The sequence below is a fragment of the Megalopta genalis genome, chromosome 13, assembly GCF_051020955.1.
Source record: "Megalopta genalis isolate 19385.01 chromosome 13, iyMegGena1_principal, whole genome shotgun sequence".
NCBI classification, from domain to species: domain Eukaryota; kingdom Metazoa; phylum Arthropoda; class Insecta; order Hymenoptera; family Halictidae; genus Megalopta; species Megalopta genalis.
This window is the reverse complement of record NC_135025.1, coordinates 11,150,688-11,168,811: the sequence shown is the minus strand read 5'-3', so window position 1 is coordinate 11,168,811 and position 18,124 is coordinate 11,150,688. Positions and strand designations below refer to the sequence as shown.

Below are 18,124 nucleotides of genomic sequence, written 5' to 3'. Positions count from 1 at the left end.
AGAACCGGTCGGTGCTACAAACAGCTCGAGAGGAGAGTGAACACACCGTTCCTCTACGCTCTACACTCTACGCTGTACACCGAGCGCGCGGAACGATGCGAGTCGCGTTTTAGCATTTCCGATGGCGCGCCGCGGTTCGCGTGGTCGAGGGGCGGAGGTGGGCGATCCTGTTGCACGCGGTCGCTTTTGGCCGAAAATCGAGAATCGAAGTCGAGCTTCGTCGGGCCGACAAACGAAAAGTTTGGCTAGCTGTCGCGACCCTCCTTGCATCGGGCGCGAGACACGAGCTTGTGCCGAAGAACAACGCGCGAAACGATAGCGACGACGCTAGAAGAAACGGCGGCCGAGCCGATAGCGATAACGCATTCGTAACCTATAATCTATCCCACCCGGTATATTTATCGCTGTTCGGTCCGCAGGAGCGAAACGGAGTGGCAGCCAGAAGAAAGGCATCGCGTCGCGTCGGCGAACCTTCGAATGCTCGAATTTGCAACTCGCGAGTCTTTACCGAAAAGAACGAGAGAGAAAAAAAGAGCGGCGCGCGTTCGCGTTCGCGGCGCGAAACGCGTCAAAGCCCGAGGAGGAACGAACGCTCTCGGGCATCGTTCGGGCCAACGGACAACGATGACCTCGGTTTCAGGGTCGTTTCGACTATTATTCGCTCGCGTCGACTTACCTCTCGTTCTACCTCCGCCTCCCCCGTTCTCGCTGAATCGTAAGCGGCAAGCGGCATGCACATGCATCCTTTCGCCTCGTTTCGTTTCGTTTCGTTTCGTCTCGTTTCGCCTCCTCCTCGCTACGAAGTTACGCGGTGGAGGCGGCGACGGCGGCGGCGGCGTCGAAAGCGGCAGCGCCACCTCCTCGCGCCGCTCTCCTTCCGAAAAATTGTGAGCGCGACAGCGATCGTCTGTTCAAAGAGGCGAAGAAGAGCGAGGAGCAGCAAGGAGAAACGTAGAGGTGCGAGGAGAAGCGAGGAAGAGCGCGGAGGAAAGAAGCAACCCTGCTTTTCGAAAAGGCTGACCGCGGACCGCGTCTCGCATCGTATCGTTTTTATTTATCGGAAAGGAAAGATAAGCGCCGTCGCGTTCGGGAACCGCTGGCGACATCTGTTGGCCCGCGGCGCGACGAACATGGGAACAGAGCAACGTTTCCGAACCAATCGCGAAGAACCACACGATTCGTGGATTAATATCGCTAACGCGTATCGAGTGTACGCGATATGAGTGGCGCAGCGCGACTAGACACTACCGCGGTCTCGTGGTTCGTCCGCAACGTTGCCGTTGGAGTGTAGCGCGTCGAGAACAGTCGACAAGACAGCTGGAAACACGATGTCCAGTCTCGCGATCCGAAAGAAACCGTGCTGCTGCCGAGTTGGCCCGTTACTCGCAGAGACATGGTGGTGTCACAGCGGAGTCTGGTTTCCGTGTTCTACGACGAACTCGTCCTTGTAAACGGGAGACACGGATATCGAAAGAATGCAAGCAGCGTCGCGATGACGGTGAATCGCGTGGTCGTATTTCTGGTGTTCGCGTCGGGAATCGCTGTTGCCGCGATCGGCGCGCTATTGTCCCGCTACTACATCGACCATTTGTCGTCGGCCGAGATGCCAGGTAAAGCATCGGAAGCTGGACTACGTTCGGCTAGTCGAACATAACCTCGCTAACCTTCGTGTTCCCCGTTTACAGAGCAACCGGATTATCGGCGCGCGTTCGTCCCGCTTCCGTCGGAGAGCGCGCTGAACGTGTTGGAGGGCAGCCTGGACGTGGCCGTGCCGCCGTCTTCTCGTGGCAACGGTTGGCTCAGCGAGATCGCGACGACGAACCGCGACAGGGTGACCTCGACCGCGGAGGCGTTGACGTCTCTGCAGCTGGCTCTGGAGATGAAGCTCTCCGGCAAGGAAAAGAAGGCGGTGAAGTTGTTCCAGCACGCGGTCGCGCTGGCGCCCCGGCATCCCGACGTTTTGAACCGTTACGGGGAGTTTCTCGAGTACGCGCAAAACGACGTGGTCAAAGCGAACGAGTATTACGCGCGCGCCCTCAATTACCAGCCGAATCACGAGGAGGCGTTGATCAACAGCCGTAGGACAGCACGCGTGGTCGAGGAGCTAGACCGTAGCACCCTTCGGCGCATAGACGAGAAGCGGGACGCGCTCGCAGCGATTCCCGACAAGAACGCTGCTCTGATACGCGCCAAAAAGGAAGCTTACTTTCAGCACATTTATCACACGGTCGGCATCGAGGGGAACACGATGAACCTGGCTCAAACCAGAGCCATCGTGGAGACGCGTACCGCGGTCGCCGGCAAAAGTATCGATGAGCACAACGAGATCTTGGGTCTGGACGCGGCTATGAAGTACATCAACGCCACTCTGGTCAACAGGGTCGGCTCAATCTCGATCAAGGATATATTGGAGATACACAAGCGCGTTCTGGGACACGTGGATCCGGTCCAAGGCGGCCAGTTTCGCCGTACCCAGGTTTACGTCGGTGGTCACGTGCCGCCCGGTCCCGGTGACATACACTATCTCATGGAGGAATTTATGCTCTGGTTGAACAGCGAAACCGCCATTCGGATGCATCCTGTTAGGTAGGAAATCATCTCCTGTCCAAGTGTTACCGTCGGTAACACTCGACTAACGCAGTTCTTTCTTATTCTTCATGTTGTTGTTGCTGCTGCTGCTGTTACCGCTGCTCTGCTGCTCTAAACGCTGCGACTAATTGCTACTGCCGACACACCGATACCGTTGCTGCTATGGCAGATACGCGGCTTTGGCGCACTACAAATTGGTGCGCATACATCCTTTCTCGGACGGGAACGGCAGAACGTCGCGATTGCTGATGAACATGATCCTCATGCAGGCCGGCTATCCACCCGTTATCATCCACAAACAGCATCGGCACACCTACTATGAAAATCTCGAAATCGCGAACACCGGCTACGTGCGGCCGTTCATTCGATTCATAGCAGAGTGCACCGAACAGACGCTCGATCTGTTTTTATGGGCCACAAGCGAGTTTTCTAGGCAGGTGCCCGCTCTTAGCCAGGATTCATTTTTCCCCGAGAGAAGCAGAACGATCGACACCGAGGAAGTCAGCGATCTCTCGGACGCCTTCAGCGACGATTGAGCAAAGATCATTCACCGTTGCCAGTCGTCTCATTCAAGTATTTTATAGACCAAAGAAGAATAGGAAATTTCGTCGACGACCGAGTATCGAGCGTGTTCGATTCTCGTAGCTTCGACCTTACAAAGTATCTTTACCTCCGATCGCCGGAATTAAATGCTTCCACTAATTTCAGCTACGTTCTGTCGCTTGTACAAGAAATCGATGTACGCGATGTATAGTACGAAATTCGACGAAAGACTGTGATGATTTTATAATAAGGGATACGCTGTGTATGTGTACGTTGCCAAAGCACGGAGGGAACGTTGCGGGACCGAGTCGACGCGCAAAAAGGTTCGTTTTGAAATCCGAATCACGCGTCTGAATCGGGTAACTACTATTCCACAGGGTAAAATCGTTTTTATTAGATTCGATAGTTTTTATTACCTATCGATCTGTGTCTGCTCGGGAAAACAGCTGACACCGCGTACGTGATTTTTCGTTAGGTTTTCTTCGTGCGTAGAATCGGTTCCGCGATACACGCACGTTTTTGGTAACGAGATCTATTTAATAGGCCAATAAGTCATTGCGTTTTTCTCTATTGCCATCTGTGGGAAAAACGCAATGACTTATCGGCCAACTTAACATAATTCTGTGAGCGCGTCCACGCGATCATACGCGCTCATAGTCGACGATAATTAACCTTGTTGATACGAGCCCACGCAATTGTCGCTTGCTGGTCAAGTCTTTTGCGATGCCCAACTGTAAATATGTACGCGGCTTTTAATAAACGTATTATTTTGGAATTCGTTGTTGTTTATCTATTCTGTTACGACCCTATTCGATTCAGACTATTGGAATTATATCGGAGAAGAGAACGTGACGAATGATGTATGCGGAGCATTAAGAAACTACGATCGCGCTACTAGCTGCTTGTCTCGTTATGCTTTTGCTCTTCCCGTTCTCCAGCCGAGTGATTTACCCCGACGAGTCAAATCTTCTCGTTTCTTGTATCTCGCTTCGAAAATATACATAGAATAGACTTCGCGAATGCTCCTGGTTCTTGACATTAGGAAACATTGATGGTACTTTGCGAAAGAAAAACATGTAAGAGGCAGGAGTTCTTACCATTTTTAAAGCGGTTTCAGTTTTAATACGTATCATAAGTGAACAGAAATTTTGCGTTCGATACGACAAATGTTCGAGTCTCTTTTTCTCACGCTCACGCTCACAGTAGTGTACACATACGCACAAAAAAGCCCCTCTCCTCTCCATCTTTCTTTCTCTCTATACACAAATATGCGCTGCAACGACACTGTTACCTATATAAATATATTTCTATAAAAATCATACTTTACCAACAACGCGAATAGACTGTTTACCACTTGAGAGTTTGTTAGCATTCGATCGCTTTCTCTACCCTTTGCTTGCCTTTTCGACACTCGTTTGATATTTCTCCGACCACTTTACCGAGTTCACTTTGTTTCGGACGAGATTGTTTAGAGGAGGAAAGAACTCGCGGAGTTTCTCTTAATAGCAACAAAATATTGTTTGTTCGCGGTCGCTCGCCATTGAAGACTTCAACGTCCACGACGATGGACAAACGTTGTTTGCAAAATGGCTCTCCGGTTTTGAAATAAAACTCGCGCAGCATGGCAAAAGCGGTAAAAACACCAATCCAATTGAAACGATGAAACTGCGAGGGAATAAGAAAGAAAGGAAAAGGAAGAGTCGATTAAATTAATCGTGGAGATTACTGTTAATGTAAATCCTCGAGCAGAATTTCCACCGATTACGTTCTCGGCATGGGTCGTTATCGATCGATCCATCGCGAATAAGCAGGGCGTGTGCTTTTACAGAATCAGTATACGAAAAGGTACCGTTTACGAACCATTTAGTTTTATTTTTCGTTCTTGTATGAACTCTTGTCGTGGACGCTCGTCGCTTCGAGTTTTCTGTAGCATCGCGTTTGTCGCTTTGTGTTTATCGCTTCACGTGTTCGCATACAGAGCGAGATGCCCCGAAATCCACCGTCTAACGGTCCTTAACTTAATCCGGACGTCGCTGCTTGCAGCGAGGTTTTCGAATGTACCGGGACGACGAATTATTAAATAGCACGATGGCAAGAAGAATCGTTCAACGAGCTAGAATAAAAGATGGTTTCGATATTATTCTCGCGACAAAGTTTCCGCGCGTCGCACTTTTGCGAGTATGCGCGATTAAGGTACCGATAGATCCGAATAGAAGTTTGTCCTTGTACGTAAATTAGTACGATCACGTCGAGGATAGAGTAGCACGATCGACGACGTATTGTGAAAAAGTGGGATATGCTCGGATGAAAAGCGAATGAAGATTTTTTGTATTTGAGAAACGCCTAAAAGCATCTGTCTGCCTCCCTGCCTGCTTAACCCACTGTGTTGTATCGGTCTCTCACACTCTGTTCCGTGAAAGAAATCCGGGTTTAGTTGTGTCGCAGGTTACGAGTTCGCGTCATCTTCTGGCTGATCTGTTCCTCTTGCAACAGCTGTCCGCGAAACTGACTCACTTGATCTATTGCGACGTTCAAGGTGTTGCGCTGCTCAATCAGTAGCTGCTCCCATTTTTGGGCATACGCTGTAACAGACAAAACGCTTTCAATAGTTGGCTCGGAAACCTCGTTCAGCGATTGATTAGCGATTGATTAGAGATTAGTGATCGGTGATTCGCGATTGTGAGGCTGAAATGTTTCATGAATTTGCGTGAACGCAAGCGAGTTGTCGCGAATTCGGTCGTATCGTGTATCGAACCGTGCCGAAGAGAATCGATCGGTCGGTTAGTTGGTTCACCGGTATGACGAGAACAAAGTGGTAAGGCGAGATGACGAGATGGCGAGACAACGAGACGGACTTTCCACGGGCGCCGCTCGTACAGGTCCGTCTCGTTCAGTCGTCGGTTATTTTTCTGGAATTAGTGCGAAGAAAACACAATGTACCGTTAGATTACGAATCCACAAAAATAAGATTTATTTAAAGCGACAACAGCTTATGCATCGTTCAGGATCCGCGTGAATCAATCGATCAAGGATTCACTCGTAAACGCGCGACAGCAGCTCGAACGAGGAAAATCGAGCGTATTCGGAGATCACGGAGAATACATGATCTGGATAAACGATGGTCACAGTCGATTTGCAGGCACATATTCGACGGCAAGACGAAAAGTTGAGCCGTCCACCCTGCCGCGACATCGATCGTTTCGTTCGTTCGAAGCATTATTTTTGAGGATTTTATCCAGCCCGATACCTTCGCGTCTTATCCGCGGACGATGACGATTAGTACACTAACGCCGCTGCCGTTGCTGCTGCTTATAGAATTAAGACAAGCGGCAAATTGATTTGATCGGAAAATGACTTCGGTGATTGCGAGACAAATAATGAATTTCGTACCGTCGGAAAATTGTATTCTCTCTATCAGACGTCTATTCAACGAGAACCTCCTTGGGTAGGGCGACTCAAACTTTGCTCTTTTCCGTCTCAAATCTGCAATGGTTCGTGACGTTACGATGAAAAGTTGTTGCTCGGTTGGCGCTCCTTACGATTAGCTACAAAGTAATGTGATCGTTGCCCGTACACGACAGTGTCCGTCTCCCGAAATCTTGCATTGGAATGCGCTTCGCTCTCGTTTCGTCTCATCTCGTCTTTCGCCGGAAACAGGATCGTGAATCGCGACAAGCGGATTACAACAATGTCAAGGTGTTTTAACTAGAACTCGTAAGTCGAAGTATTCAATACTGATAGGTGATAGAACAACACGGATCGACGATTCCGCAACACTGTCGTCCCTTGCCGGCTAGGCCACGCCGGAGTTCACAATTTTGGACGCATGCCTTCGGACACGTTTACGAAATCTCCGGGATTAACCCTTAGAGCTCTATGGACGTATATATGCGTTTGGCGAAAGTCATCCGTGTAGCCTGCGGCCGCATTTATGTGCTTTCTCCAAGTCATCGGCCTGGACTAAGGGCGCATATATGCGCTTGTCGATTTTTTCAATCAATACGCAGTTATTTTCGTGTAAAATTAATACAGGGGCACTCGTTAGTAATTTGCTTTCCTTAGGTAGCGGTTGGGCAATATTAGGGTCATAAAAATCCCCGGGAATTTCCGAAACGGAAATCCACTCTCTAACCAATTAGATTTCAAAATAATTACCTGCACTGGTCACCTTTTCGCGACTCAAAGCACTCAAAACGACTCAGTCAGCAGTATCGTCTTGTATAATTTATTACTATAATTTATTACTATAATTTATTACTGTTTGCGCCTTGAATAGTCACTTCAGTGTGGCAAAAAAGTATTTCGCCCCCAGCGATGGTCAGCGATAGCCGCGGTCCGTCCCTACGAACTGTTTCGGCCAGGAGTATTCAGAGCTCAAAAGGTTAATATTCGTTCTTCTACGTATATCGTCTGAACGCGAACGGAAACACGCGAATACGATTGGCGTACATAGGTGTACACAATATGTCAATATACAATGTATAATACTAATGGAATAATCGTTATACGTTAAAAATAAAACAGTTCTTAAAATAGTATTCGCGTCGATCGAAAAGATCGAGCCTTCTCGTTACTGTCCTTGCGTTTTGTTTACGTAAAAGAAAAAAGCCACGTACGCGGTGGGCAAAAAAGAAAAGAAAATAAGGTTTTTCACGACCGTCAGCAAAAATCTCACGGATTCGAGGTAAGGTGATCTGCGAGGTAAGTGGCAGGGTTTTGAAAGGGACGCGTCGCGATCTCTTCGATCGATTTCGCGTAACAACGACTCGCGGTCGTCGACGACGAAGGACAGACAACGACTGAAACGATCTGCTTCTCGAACTGTCGCGTCGAACTCGTTCAACGCCGTGGCACCGATTCTAGCTACGCGAACAGCTCTTCGATCGCCGTAACTTCTCGCGGTTTCGTTGCTTTCGATTCGCACGTCGAGCTCCGATTCATCGTAGCAAACCAGTTTCTTTTTTCTCGCTGGCTTGTCCGTATCGAGCGACTCCAAATTGTAATTGTAATCGGTACCACTGTCGTCGGCGTCACGGTTGTCGCCTTTGTTGCCGTCGTCGAAATGACGGAAATTTGAACGCTTTCTCGCGCGATCGTTAAACGTGCCGGACCAGTGATACTTGGACGAAGTATTCTTGTTTCTAGTCGAGGATCGTTGACCGAACGATCTGACTCGCGTAGACGTTGGAGTAGTGTTCGTTCCTCGAGACACGTTCTCGTTCTTCCTCGATACACGCAGGGCGATCGAAAATATGTTGTTCGTGTTGTCTAACGGTGTCAGGCTGTTGTCGTTTTCAATTAGGCATTCGTTCGATCCGTGGTTGCTAATATCCCACGAATCAACGTCTCTTTTATACTCCGTGTCTTCCTTCCAAGGGCTCTTTAACGAATCCATTGTAGTTTCATCAACGATTTCGCTTGGCTCGGACCGCACGTAATTTTGCGATGAGATGTAGGTAACTCTATGGAGTGGTACTGCCTTATTTCGAGTGGACGAAGCACGAGTCGCGGTAGTAGTAGTAGTAGTAGTAGTAGTAGTAGTAGTAGTAGTAGTAGTAGTATCCGCAGCTGTATCCGTGTCCGTATCCGTGTCCGTAGTGGTATCCGTAGTCGCAGTCGTAGTCGTAGCAGTCGCCGTTCTGCCGTAATTCCGGTTCCATTTTAACGTGCAGCTCGCATATGCCTTACCTTTACCGCGCGAATCTGTTGCAAAATTTCATAGTCGATCATGCCGTACCCTGATCGCCTTCCGCCCTCTGCCCTCCACCCATCCTGTTTCCTCTTAGACCCACGCAACGGAACTTTCACGTTTCGCATCAACCGGTTCATCGACGCCGATCGGAAGAGCAAACGCGTTACCCGTAGAAGCCCCGCAGTACCGATCGATAAATAGTCCATGCAACGAGGTTTGGCATTTCGAACACAAACAAAGAATTTGACCGATAGAAAACGGGAAACGTTTGCTTATCGGAAACGAAAATAGACAGAGCCATGCGGAAACGATCGCGATGGAGCGCGAATATCGACAATCAAGAAGTAAAGAGTGATCGTCGAATCTTACCTTCTTGGTCGTAGTCTACTTCGTGCGTTGCGCTAAATACGGTACGAGCGTCATTGAGAAACCCGGTGGTATTTTCAATGACCATTTTGTGCGTATCCAAAACTTCCTCTTCCAGCAACTGCAACGCTGACACGGCCTCGTGGAAAGTGTACAGATCCTGGGAAATTTCACCTTCCTGAAAAGTATTCATTCTCAGGATATCGGTTATGGTAAGGAAACACGACAGTTGTTGATAGAGCGAACAGAACTAACGTTGAGGGAACGAAGCTGCGCCAAATCGCTGTCCGATAGAACGCTAGTGTTGGACTGCTCGTCGATCGTTGGTTCTCGATCTTCATCCGTCGGAGAAACTTTCATTTCTGTCGGATCGGTCGCGGCTAGCTCCTTGACGCGATCGGCGTACCTCAGGGTATTCAACGAATGCTCGCAAGAACTCATTCCCGGGCTGATCATGGCAATCTGCGAACGAAAAACGGCGACGATCCGTTTTACAGGCACACTCTCGATGTCCGCGTTGACGTGGAAACACGATCAGCGTTTAGATTACCATGCAAGTCTTGGACTTTTCGCCGATGAAACTGTCCCTTAGCACCTGAGTCAACTTGCTCGCTCTGAACGGTAAATGCGTGCCCTTGCGACTCAGTGCTCGGATGCACTCTTTCAAAGCCAACAGCGACTTGTTGATTTCCGCGCCCTCCATTCCTGTCAAATAAAAGTAAAAATGGAAAAAATTGTAGAAATCGTAGAAACTGTAAATGAAACGGTTCGCTGTCGAGTATGGTACGTGTCGGTTTCAATAAACTATTAGATCATGTATATATAAGTGTATATATAGTATTATAGTATATAGTGTATATATATCTCATAAGTGTATAGTTTGTTGTTCCCATCTTTTTTAAGTATCTGTGGACAGATTATTTGTAGGCTGATCAAAATTTCAGACATCTCGTCAGTTGTACGTCCAGAACGTGCTTGATCTTCGAGACAAAAATTTCCTTTACGAGATCAATTGAACATGTCAAAAAGTATAAACATATTCGCGGCACGAACTTACGAATCGACCTAATATTTCAACTGTCGACTCACGAGTTTGCCTGTTGGCGGAGGACGTATCGGCTCCCCTCTCGTTTCCAGCGAGATCGATCAGAGAAAATTTTCCGTGAACCCTATGTGTGCCTGGCGTTCGAGCTATAATCTGAAAGACCGCGTGTGAACGTGAAGAATTTGAGTTTGCGCTAGTCTGGCCGCTCGTTCTGGCACTGTTCCCGTGTTGGATCAGCTTGAGTACCTCGTCGCAGGTTTCGACGACCTTCTCCGTTAATCCGACGATTTGCACCTGGAACAGAAGCCGGCGAAACGGTTAATGTCGACGATCGGAGGCGATTGCATGCGTGCCGAACGAGCAACGATCGGAAAAAGGAAAAAAGAATGAAAACTAACTTGCTGTTTCCCGTCTTCCAAGACCCTGAGCTTCTCCTTGTCCGCCAATAAATCGAACACCTTCCCGGAATAGATTTCGAAGAAGCTGGCAGATATAACTAGATTCAAAGGCCGATACTTGGTCAATTTGAGACACTTGAACACGTCCTTGGCGACCATCGCGTATATGCCTTTCTTGCAGTCCTGCGTCCTCCCGTTAAAATCGCCGCCCATGGTGTGAGTTTTCCCGCTGCCCGTTTGACCATAGGCAAAGCACGTGGCCATGCCACCCTCGAAAATGGTCTGCACCAGCGGCTTCGCGGTGTACTTGTAGACGATCTCATTGGTACAGGTCTCGTCGAACGCGTAATCAAATCGAAATATCTGATTCTCCAAGTATTTGGTCAAATCGACTTTGGCCTTCGGCTCGTGCACCACCATTTGGTCCTTGCTCGGCACACTGATTACGTCGACCTCCTTGCGCGCGCTCTCTTTCTTGTTCAGCGGTCGTTTCCTCACGCACACCGTGATCTGATGGTCCTCGACGGAGTCCGTGTCCCGCAATGGTCTGAAGTCTATACTGTTCTGATACTCCCTACGAACAGGAATCAAAACAAAAAAACGAGAAGGAACTCGGTAACGCACCGGAGAATGATGAGAAACCGACAACGAGAAAACACGGATACACCACTGACCTTATCATCGCGAGAAACTCCCAATTCGGATTGCCCGGATCCAAATTCATCATAGCCTCTTTCTCTTCCTTCAGCTCCGCTTGCCTCTGTCGTCTCTCCTCCCTGTTCTTCTTTAATCTCTCGACCTCTTTGACAACGTTCGAACGTCTGCCTCGACCATTCTCCACCTGTGCTTGCTGCTGAGACTGTATCTGTTGTTGTTGCTGCTGTTGTTGTTGCTGCTGCTGCTGCTGCTGTTGTTGCAGCTGCTGTTGCTTCGGTTTCCCTTGGGCGTTCACGTTGAAAGGAACAGCACCGGTTGTAGGCGTCGGCGGTATGTTTTCGAGTTCCCGCCGCGCCGTTAAACCGGTGACCGAATCTCCGTGTCCGTTGACTGGCGTAGCAGGTGGCATTATATTTGTCGGTCGACCCGTCTGTCGCGACAATTGCCTATTGGAGCCCGCTGCAAACGACACGTTAAGCACAACGATCTTTAAGCGGGCTTCGAGAGCGAGAGCGATCCAACGAATCCTCTTTCTTATCCCTCTCGTCGCGAAAACGCGGAACGTTACCGTGTTCGATCCATTCCGGCGATGATCGCACGTCCTCCTCGCTTCCGTCGTCCCCGTTGGTTACTCTATTTTTCTTCCCGAAGCAATAACTCAACGGATCGAACTTCATGACGAACAATGAGAATTGCGACCTCGCCTAGCCTAGCCTCGCTTCACCTCCGCGGATCGATTCCGAGACAAAGGTAAAGACGAGGGCAAAGGCACAGGCGCGGGCAGATGGAATGACGAAGGATAAAGGGAACGATGAAGAAGGCGAAAGTATAACGACAAATATAAAAAAAGGCCACTAGACAGAGAGGGAGAGAGAGCGAGAGAGAGAGAGAGCAAATACGGAAAAGTTGACGCGTGGTCGCTTAAAGTTCGTCACCGTCAAGGTCCTTGCCCTTGCGCCTATGCATGTACAGCGAAAACGTCGATATTTCGCGGCAAGAGCCACGATTCGCGACCTCGTACTCGAACAGACTGTCCGGTTCTGCACGTACGATGCGGACGAGCACACCGCGTGTTAACGGCACATGCTCGCGGCAACTTGAAAAATCGATGGACGGCGGTCGGCAGACGCGCGCGACGCGAACCGTTCGACGATATATGTACATATTCGTTCCTCCAGCAAAAGGAAAACCGATCGATCGTAGAAATCCCGAAGAAAAACTTTCGAACGCGAAGCGTGGCGTTTACGACTATGCAAAACGTACCTTTCACCGGGATCGACTGCTTCATAGAATGCTGGAAAAAGAAACAGACAACACGTATCGTAAAGTTGCATAGACAATGCCTGGTGGCGTGGTACAATAAACTCTTGCAAACAGTCCCTCAGCTTGTGAACAAAAATGGACAATTTGGCAAGAGGATCATTTGGATTATTCGACGAGCCTCGCGCGGCTCGTTTCTATAGTTTCCGATTGCCGACAAGTACGACTCCTCTTCCTGAATTGTGCCATTTTCGTTTACAAGCCGAGAGACAATTTGAGAGAATTCACCGTGTTATAGCTTAGCGTACTGTGATCGAACAGCGTTCAAATAGATTCGTATGAAATTCGCGTCTCCTCACCAAACGAGCGCGACTCGAGGTCGGGAGTGGCGTAGAGTCCGGTCAAAAACCGTCGCGAGATTCTGGACGGTATATTCTCGACAGGATACCGTGATAAGTGGGACGCGAGAAGCATGGAAATGATCAGAATCGTACAACGACGGTCGTGCCGATCGATGTCGGATCGAGAGAAGAGGATCCGAACGCGCTGCGAAACGACGCGTTCCGGCTTGGCGACACTTCCCTCGATTCGCGCGCCGCGTGCGATCGAACACGATCGATGTTACAGGGGTGGAAAGAAGGTACAATGCGGTGCGGTGCGGTGCGGTGCGATGCGATGCTGTGCAGCGTGGCCGCGGCGGCCCGAACACGGTCGAGCAGTTCGGATCCTCGGTGATCCAGGATTGGAAAGCGGAAAGCGGAGACTGGAGAACGCGGGAGGCAAGGGCAGAAGAGCGGAGGACAAGAGCGTAGAGCGCGGAGCGTGGGATCCGCGTTTACCGAAAGAGTAGACGTGACTCGTACAGGAAGCGTTGCGGACGCAAGGCCGTTTCTTGTCGCATGACCGCCATGCCGTCCAAGGGAGCCTTCCTCGTGGTTTTCCGACTCGTCCATCCCCTCGTCATCGTCGCCAGAAGAATCCTGCGCGCGTCGTGACAGTCGATTTATCGCGCGCAAGCACCCAACTCGGCCACCCATACCGTAACGAATCGCGCGGATCAACGGGTGGGATCGATGTGTTGGATCGAGGTGGATCGACGAGTCGAAACAATTGGAACGAGACGCCGGCAGACATTTCGATTTAGCACCGCGACGAAGATGCAAGGTCGCGGTTAGGATCGGTTTTGGAGAGGATTCCGAGGTCGTTGATGATCCATCGTCGACCCAAGTCCGAGATAATGAGCAGCGTCCATGGAGGAAAAAAGATGTTAACGTGTTAGTAGCGAAAACGAGGAAACAACGAGATAGCGACTACGTCGAGGTCGGGGCGCCGACGTCGACGACGAATGTGCGCAAACTTCGTCGGTGTAGTCGCCGCCTACCGTGGCGCTTTCTCGAACCAATCGTATCGCTGACGAACGAAGACGAAGGAACGGTTGACTTCGCGCGAATATACCCCGCCCCCTCCCCCATCGCCAAAGTACTAGGGCATTTATAGAAATTATTATTATTATGAAAACCCGACAGGAAATTGTTATAATTTTTGAAATTTATTTCAAAGCTAATTATATTAAACTGTTGTAGAACACGGATTCCAGTTCGAACATAGGTTTTAACATAATTTGTTTGTAATAATAACACTTTTGTAATAAAATAATTAGGTCACAGCCGCCCTAATAGCTTTGTTTTCTTAATAAAATTATCAATTTGCTGATTGATGTATCTTGAAATAAAGAAATTTTCATCTTTAATCGTTTCTGCTGATTGAACTGAAATTTCTCGGTCATGCTATAATAGGTCGTTGAATTCGTTTTGACACGAGCTACATTAATGTGAAGTAAAAAATATATATTGAAAAATATATATTGAAATATTTTATTGGAAAAGATAGCAGTGTTTTAAAACGAAATGTTTTGTCGTACAGCGATCAGGGAGCCGATAAATATTTGTTCGAAATATTTTCTTGTCAGATCAACAGAAGTGCACGGAAAAATGTTCTTTACGATGTTTATTTTATGTTCGACTAATTTCGGCATCGGTTTTATTAGACCTTCTATTATTCTTTATCCCGTTTGCTCCCATGCATTTTATAGTATGTTCAACGTATTAAGAAAACATCGAGAATCGACGCGTGCCTGTACCTAGCGAAGAGTACGAAATGTACTCTGGACACGTTTTCAATGAACAAAATGCAATAAATGGATAAACTAATTGCACAAATGACAAACGCTTGTAACTTAATATGTACTTTCGACAATATGATGTCATACTGCAGACTTGCAAAAAACATTACCTAAATTGAATGAAATATTACAATTTGTACCAAATAAGCAGGTGTCTTAATACTTGGGGATTGCGGGGGGGGGGGGGGGGGGGGTACGTCCACGCGGCGATACGGTAGACGGTACGATGATGCGACGACACGGAGGCGTGCAGACGGCCCGACTACACCGAAGGAATGACCAGAGAAACGGATGAAACGGATGATCGAGTCGACGCGAAAAATCCCGATAATACTACCGACCGCGACGCGATCGCAGAATGGCGAATCGACCTCCCGCGAACCGTCACGCGGTTGGCTGTCTGCTATCCTAGACGTCGAGAGAGCGTGTAGGACGCTATATACATACCCTGGCTCTGGAGGACGAGACAGAATGGTTGTTGATCTGTGGCGTCTGCGGAGGTCCCATCGCCTTCTGGTTCATAAGCTCGGGATTCAACGCGAGGATCGCGTCGATCTCGACCTGCAAATTCACCAGGGAACACGCTTTAGATTTTAGACGAATCTCTGAACAAAGGATCCCCGTTCGGCGATCTCTCGACGTTACCTCCTTTCCTTTGGTCTCTCCTCGTTCGAACCATTCTACGGTGACGGTTCGCTGTTCCCAATTCACTCCAGAAACGACAGCCGAGTGGACGCGACCTGCGACAAACAATAATCATATATTATCATAAATCCTTGTCCCGTATCTGCCGTTCGATTCGCTCTTGCTCTTTTTGAGAACACCAAAATTACGATTGAAAGTACCATCGAACACTTTCGACGCATCTCGAGAAAAACCAATGTTCAATGACTCAAGATCGGATAATATATATTGATATATATTGATTGATATATATTATATAATATAATAATTATATAATAATATTATATTATATAATCTTGCCTTATGATCTTATTGTATATATACTTATATAAAAATATATATATATATACTTATATATACAATAAGATCATAAGGCAAGATTCGCCGCGGCAGAAATCTTGCGATTCGAAGGCCCTTATAAGGATACGACACCTACGCTCGCGTGTGGCGCGTGTAGTGCGACAACCACGCGCCGCTCGCTCTTTCGGGCAAGGACGAACGAGAGGAGCGCGATGAGAATCCTTCTCTGGCGACCCAACGTTGGGACAACCGTTTGCTACGAAATTTCATACGCGCCACGGCCACTTGTTGCGTCGCGATCCATTGCGTACCGTCGACTTTGTCTTCCTACCGTACCTCTAATCTCCAATCCAACGTATTTCTAATGTGTTTCGTGGAAATAAATGCAACGATCGATATCCTCGACATCCTCTCGAAAAACTGTACTCTGTCGCGCGCGGTTCCTTCGGCCGTTATGTATCGATCGCGAATCGGTCAGCACCGGGGTATTCGGCAACGATGTTTTCTTTTTCGGTCGGTCGATCGGAGCCAAGCGGAAGTCGTGTCCGAGTCCCGGCCCGATGATTTGATGCTGTGCGATCGGTACGTGGTCCGTAAAAGACCCGAAGGCACGCGAATCAACGCTTCTAGACACGAATTGTCTCGCGTGAAAATCTGGAGCGTGTAAGAGAAGCGCGATCAATGACTCGAGGAAGACTGGTTTCGTTCTGGTCTCGTTGCACGCGGACGCGTGCACGGTGCATACGCGGTGAAAGGATATCTTTGTCGCTCGCGGATAGGTGCGCTCGTCTTCCGCCTACACCTTCTCCGGCCGCGGCGGAGAAATCGCAATCGCGATCGCGAACGCGCCGCGACATCGCAACGCGCCAATTTGAAACAAGAAACAAAAGGGGGGAAAACAAACATGGCGCAGCGACACCTTTTCGATCGCGCAGCAAGGGCGATGGAAATCGGTGTGGTAAACAAACAGGTGTGCGCGGATTAGTAAATTCGTAGGTCGAGCGAACGGGCAACGAATACGAGTCACCGGTATGGTCTCGAATGTGTTCTTCTCGCACCAGTTTCCGACAGGAGAGCGGAACCGGTCCCAACTGCGCGTTTCCATGACGCTGGTGCTCGCCGAGCGACCCACGCACCCGATCCCGCAATGTTCCTTTAAGGCCGAGAATACATATGTACATTCGGTGTATCGATGCTGCTCGTCGCCGCTACGGAGACGATCGACGAGCGTCGTCGAGCCGACTGGGTTAGGTCGTATCGCGTTGCCATACTCGTACATAGAATCGCAAGAAACCCACGTCTCGTCGCGACTACTCCGTAACACCGATGGCTCAGCTGCTACGGCCGTTCGGGGTAATTTCTAAAAATACCTGAGTTGCGGTGCGCGAATCTACTCACCGTCCGTCCTCTTGATATTAATGCTGTATCCGGTTTGAATGTCGCACATGCCGTGATCCATGGTCATTTATTTGCGTTCTCACGCCACCTCCTGTAGCCACCACCGAGCAATAGCCGGCTGTTCACCGGATAACCGAATAACCGCGATATATTGTGATATACGCGAGGAAGAGAGACGGCGTTTGTTCGCGAGCGCCTCGAATTCGACCGTTGACAGTTATGGGTTCGTTCGTATTCAAATCCGCGCGGCGGTGCGTCGCATTGGCTCAGCCTCCACTGCACCGCGGTAGTTTTCCGTTCCCGCTCTTGTCCTCGTTAACGTCCTCGATATTCTCCCCGTTATCGTCGGTTATCGTCCCCGAGGTGACCGTCGCCGAGGGATGTCGCTCGATCCTCGTCGTCGTGGACGTCCCCGTGGAACCAACCGCCGTTCCCGTACTTCGTGTCGTCCCCTTTGTCCTGGCCGCAGTCGCAGTGGCAGCCGCAGTCGCAGTCGCAGTCGCGATCGCGATCGTTGCCCGTTCCTCGGTTTCCGTATCGCCGTTGTATATTTTTGCGCGAGGGAAGTTTCGTCCCCGTACCGTCTCGTCTCGTCCCGTCTCGTCCCGTCCCGTCTCGTCCCGTTTCGTCTCGTCTCGTCGCCGAGTATCCAAGGCACGCCCGTTTTGCGAATTCTTCCGATGCAGTGATTCGCGTGCCACGATCGACAATGCGTCCTCTTTTCCCAAATGTTCGCACACGTACGAATCAACCCGCGACAACTCGAAATTACATCCGGATGGCCGCCGAATTCCACAAACGAGACGTTTCCGGAATTTTGTGCCGGGACACTGCGTCCGTTATTGACAACGGAAAGACTGCGAGCGCCAACTTTCGGTCGAACGGCCGACCGACGCGACATCTGTCTCAATCTGTCCTCTCGTCCGTTACTGCTCGCGAATAAATGCACATTCTCCGTCCATCTGTCGGCCACGAACCGAGGAAAACTGGACACGGTGTCTCGGTCGATA

General features: G+C 49.4%; 2 protein-coding genes and 1 long non-coding RNA gene across 9 annotated transcripts in view; 1 reads left to right on the top strand and 2 right to left on the bottom strand.

Moving 5' to 3' along the window:
- Nucleotides 1-1,072, bottom strand: part of LOC143260458 (uncharacterized) — a 29,115-nt gene extending 28,043 nt beyond the window's left edge. The window contains exon 1 of the long non-coding RNA XR_013034670.1: nt 677-1,072. This is a non-coding gene — a long non-coding RNA (uncharacterized LOC143260458). The remainder of the gene's footprint in view (nt 1-676) is intronic.
- Nucleotides 1,073-1,252: 180 nt separating this feature from the next.
- Nucleotides 1,253-3,907, top strand: Fic (FIC domain protein adenylyltransferase). Its single transcript, XM_033478139.2, has 3 exons — nt 1,253-1,610; nt 1,686-2,586; nt 2,759-3,907. Exons 1-3 carry the CDS (start codon nt 1,394-1,396, stop codon nt 3,123-3,125), a joined length of 1,485 nt encoding a protein of 494 aa, XP_033334030.1. The 5' UTR covers nt 1,253-1,393; the 3' UTR covers nt 3,126-3,907.
- Nucleotides 3,908-4,222: 315 nt separating this feature from the next.
- Nucleotides 4,223-17,959, bottom strand: Klp10A (kinesin-like protein 10A). Of its 7 annotated transcripts, XM_076525891.1 has the most exons (13): nt 17,115-17,952; nt 15,378-15,472; nt 15,180-15,293; nt 13,390-13,530; nt 12,554-12,584; nt 11,308-11,749; nt 10,634-11,207; nt 10,280-10,529; nt 9,741-9,895; nt 9,446-9,652; nt 9,194-9,368; nt 6,523-6,615; nt 4,223-5,714 (listed from the first exon to the last, which is right to left on the bottom strand). In XM_076525891.1, exons 1-13 carry the CDS (start codon nt 17,179-17,181, stop codon nt 5,563-5,565), a joined length of 2,496 nt encoding a protein of 831 aa, XP_076382006.1. In that variant the 5' UTR covers nt 17,182-17,952; the 3' UTR covers nt 4,223-5,562. The 7 variants fall into 7 exon arrangements, with proteins under 7 accessions (XP_076382006.1, XP_076382007.1, XP_033334025.2 ...); XM_076525892.1 differs by lacking the exon at nt 6,523-6,615 and having other exon boundaries at nt 17,115-17,949; XM_076525887.1 differs by lacking the exons at nt 4,223-5,714; nt 6,523-6,615 and adding an exon at nt 7,299-8,835 and having other exon boundaries at nt 17,115-17,959.
- Between the last annotated feature and the right edge of the window lie 165 nt (nt 17,960-18,124).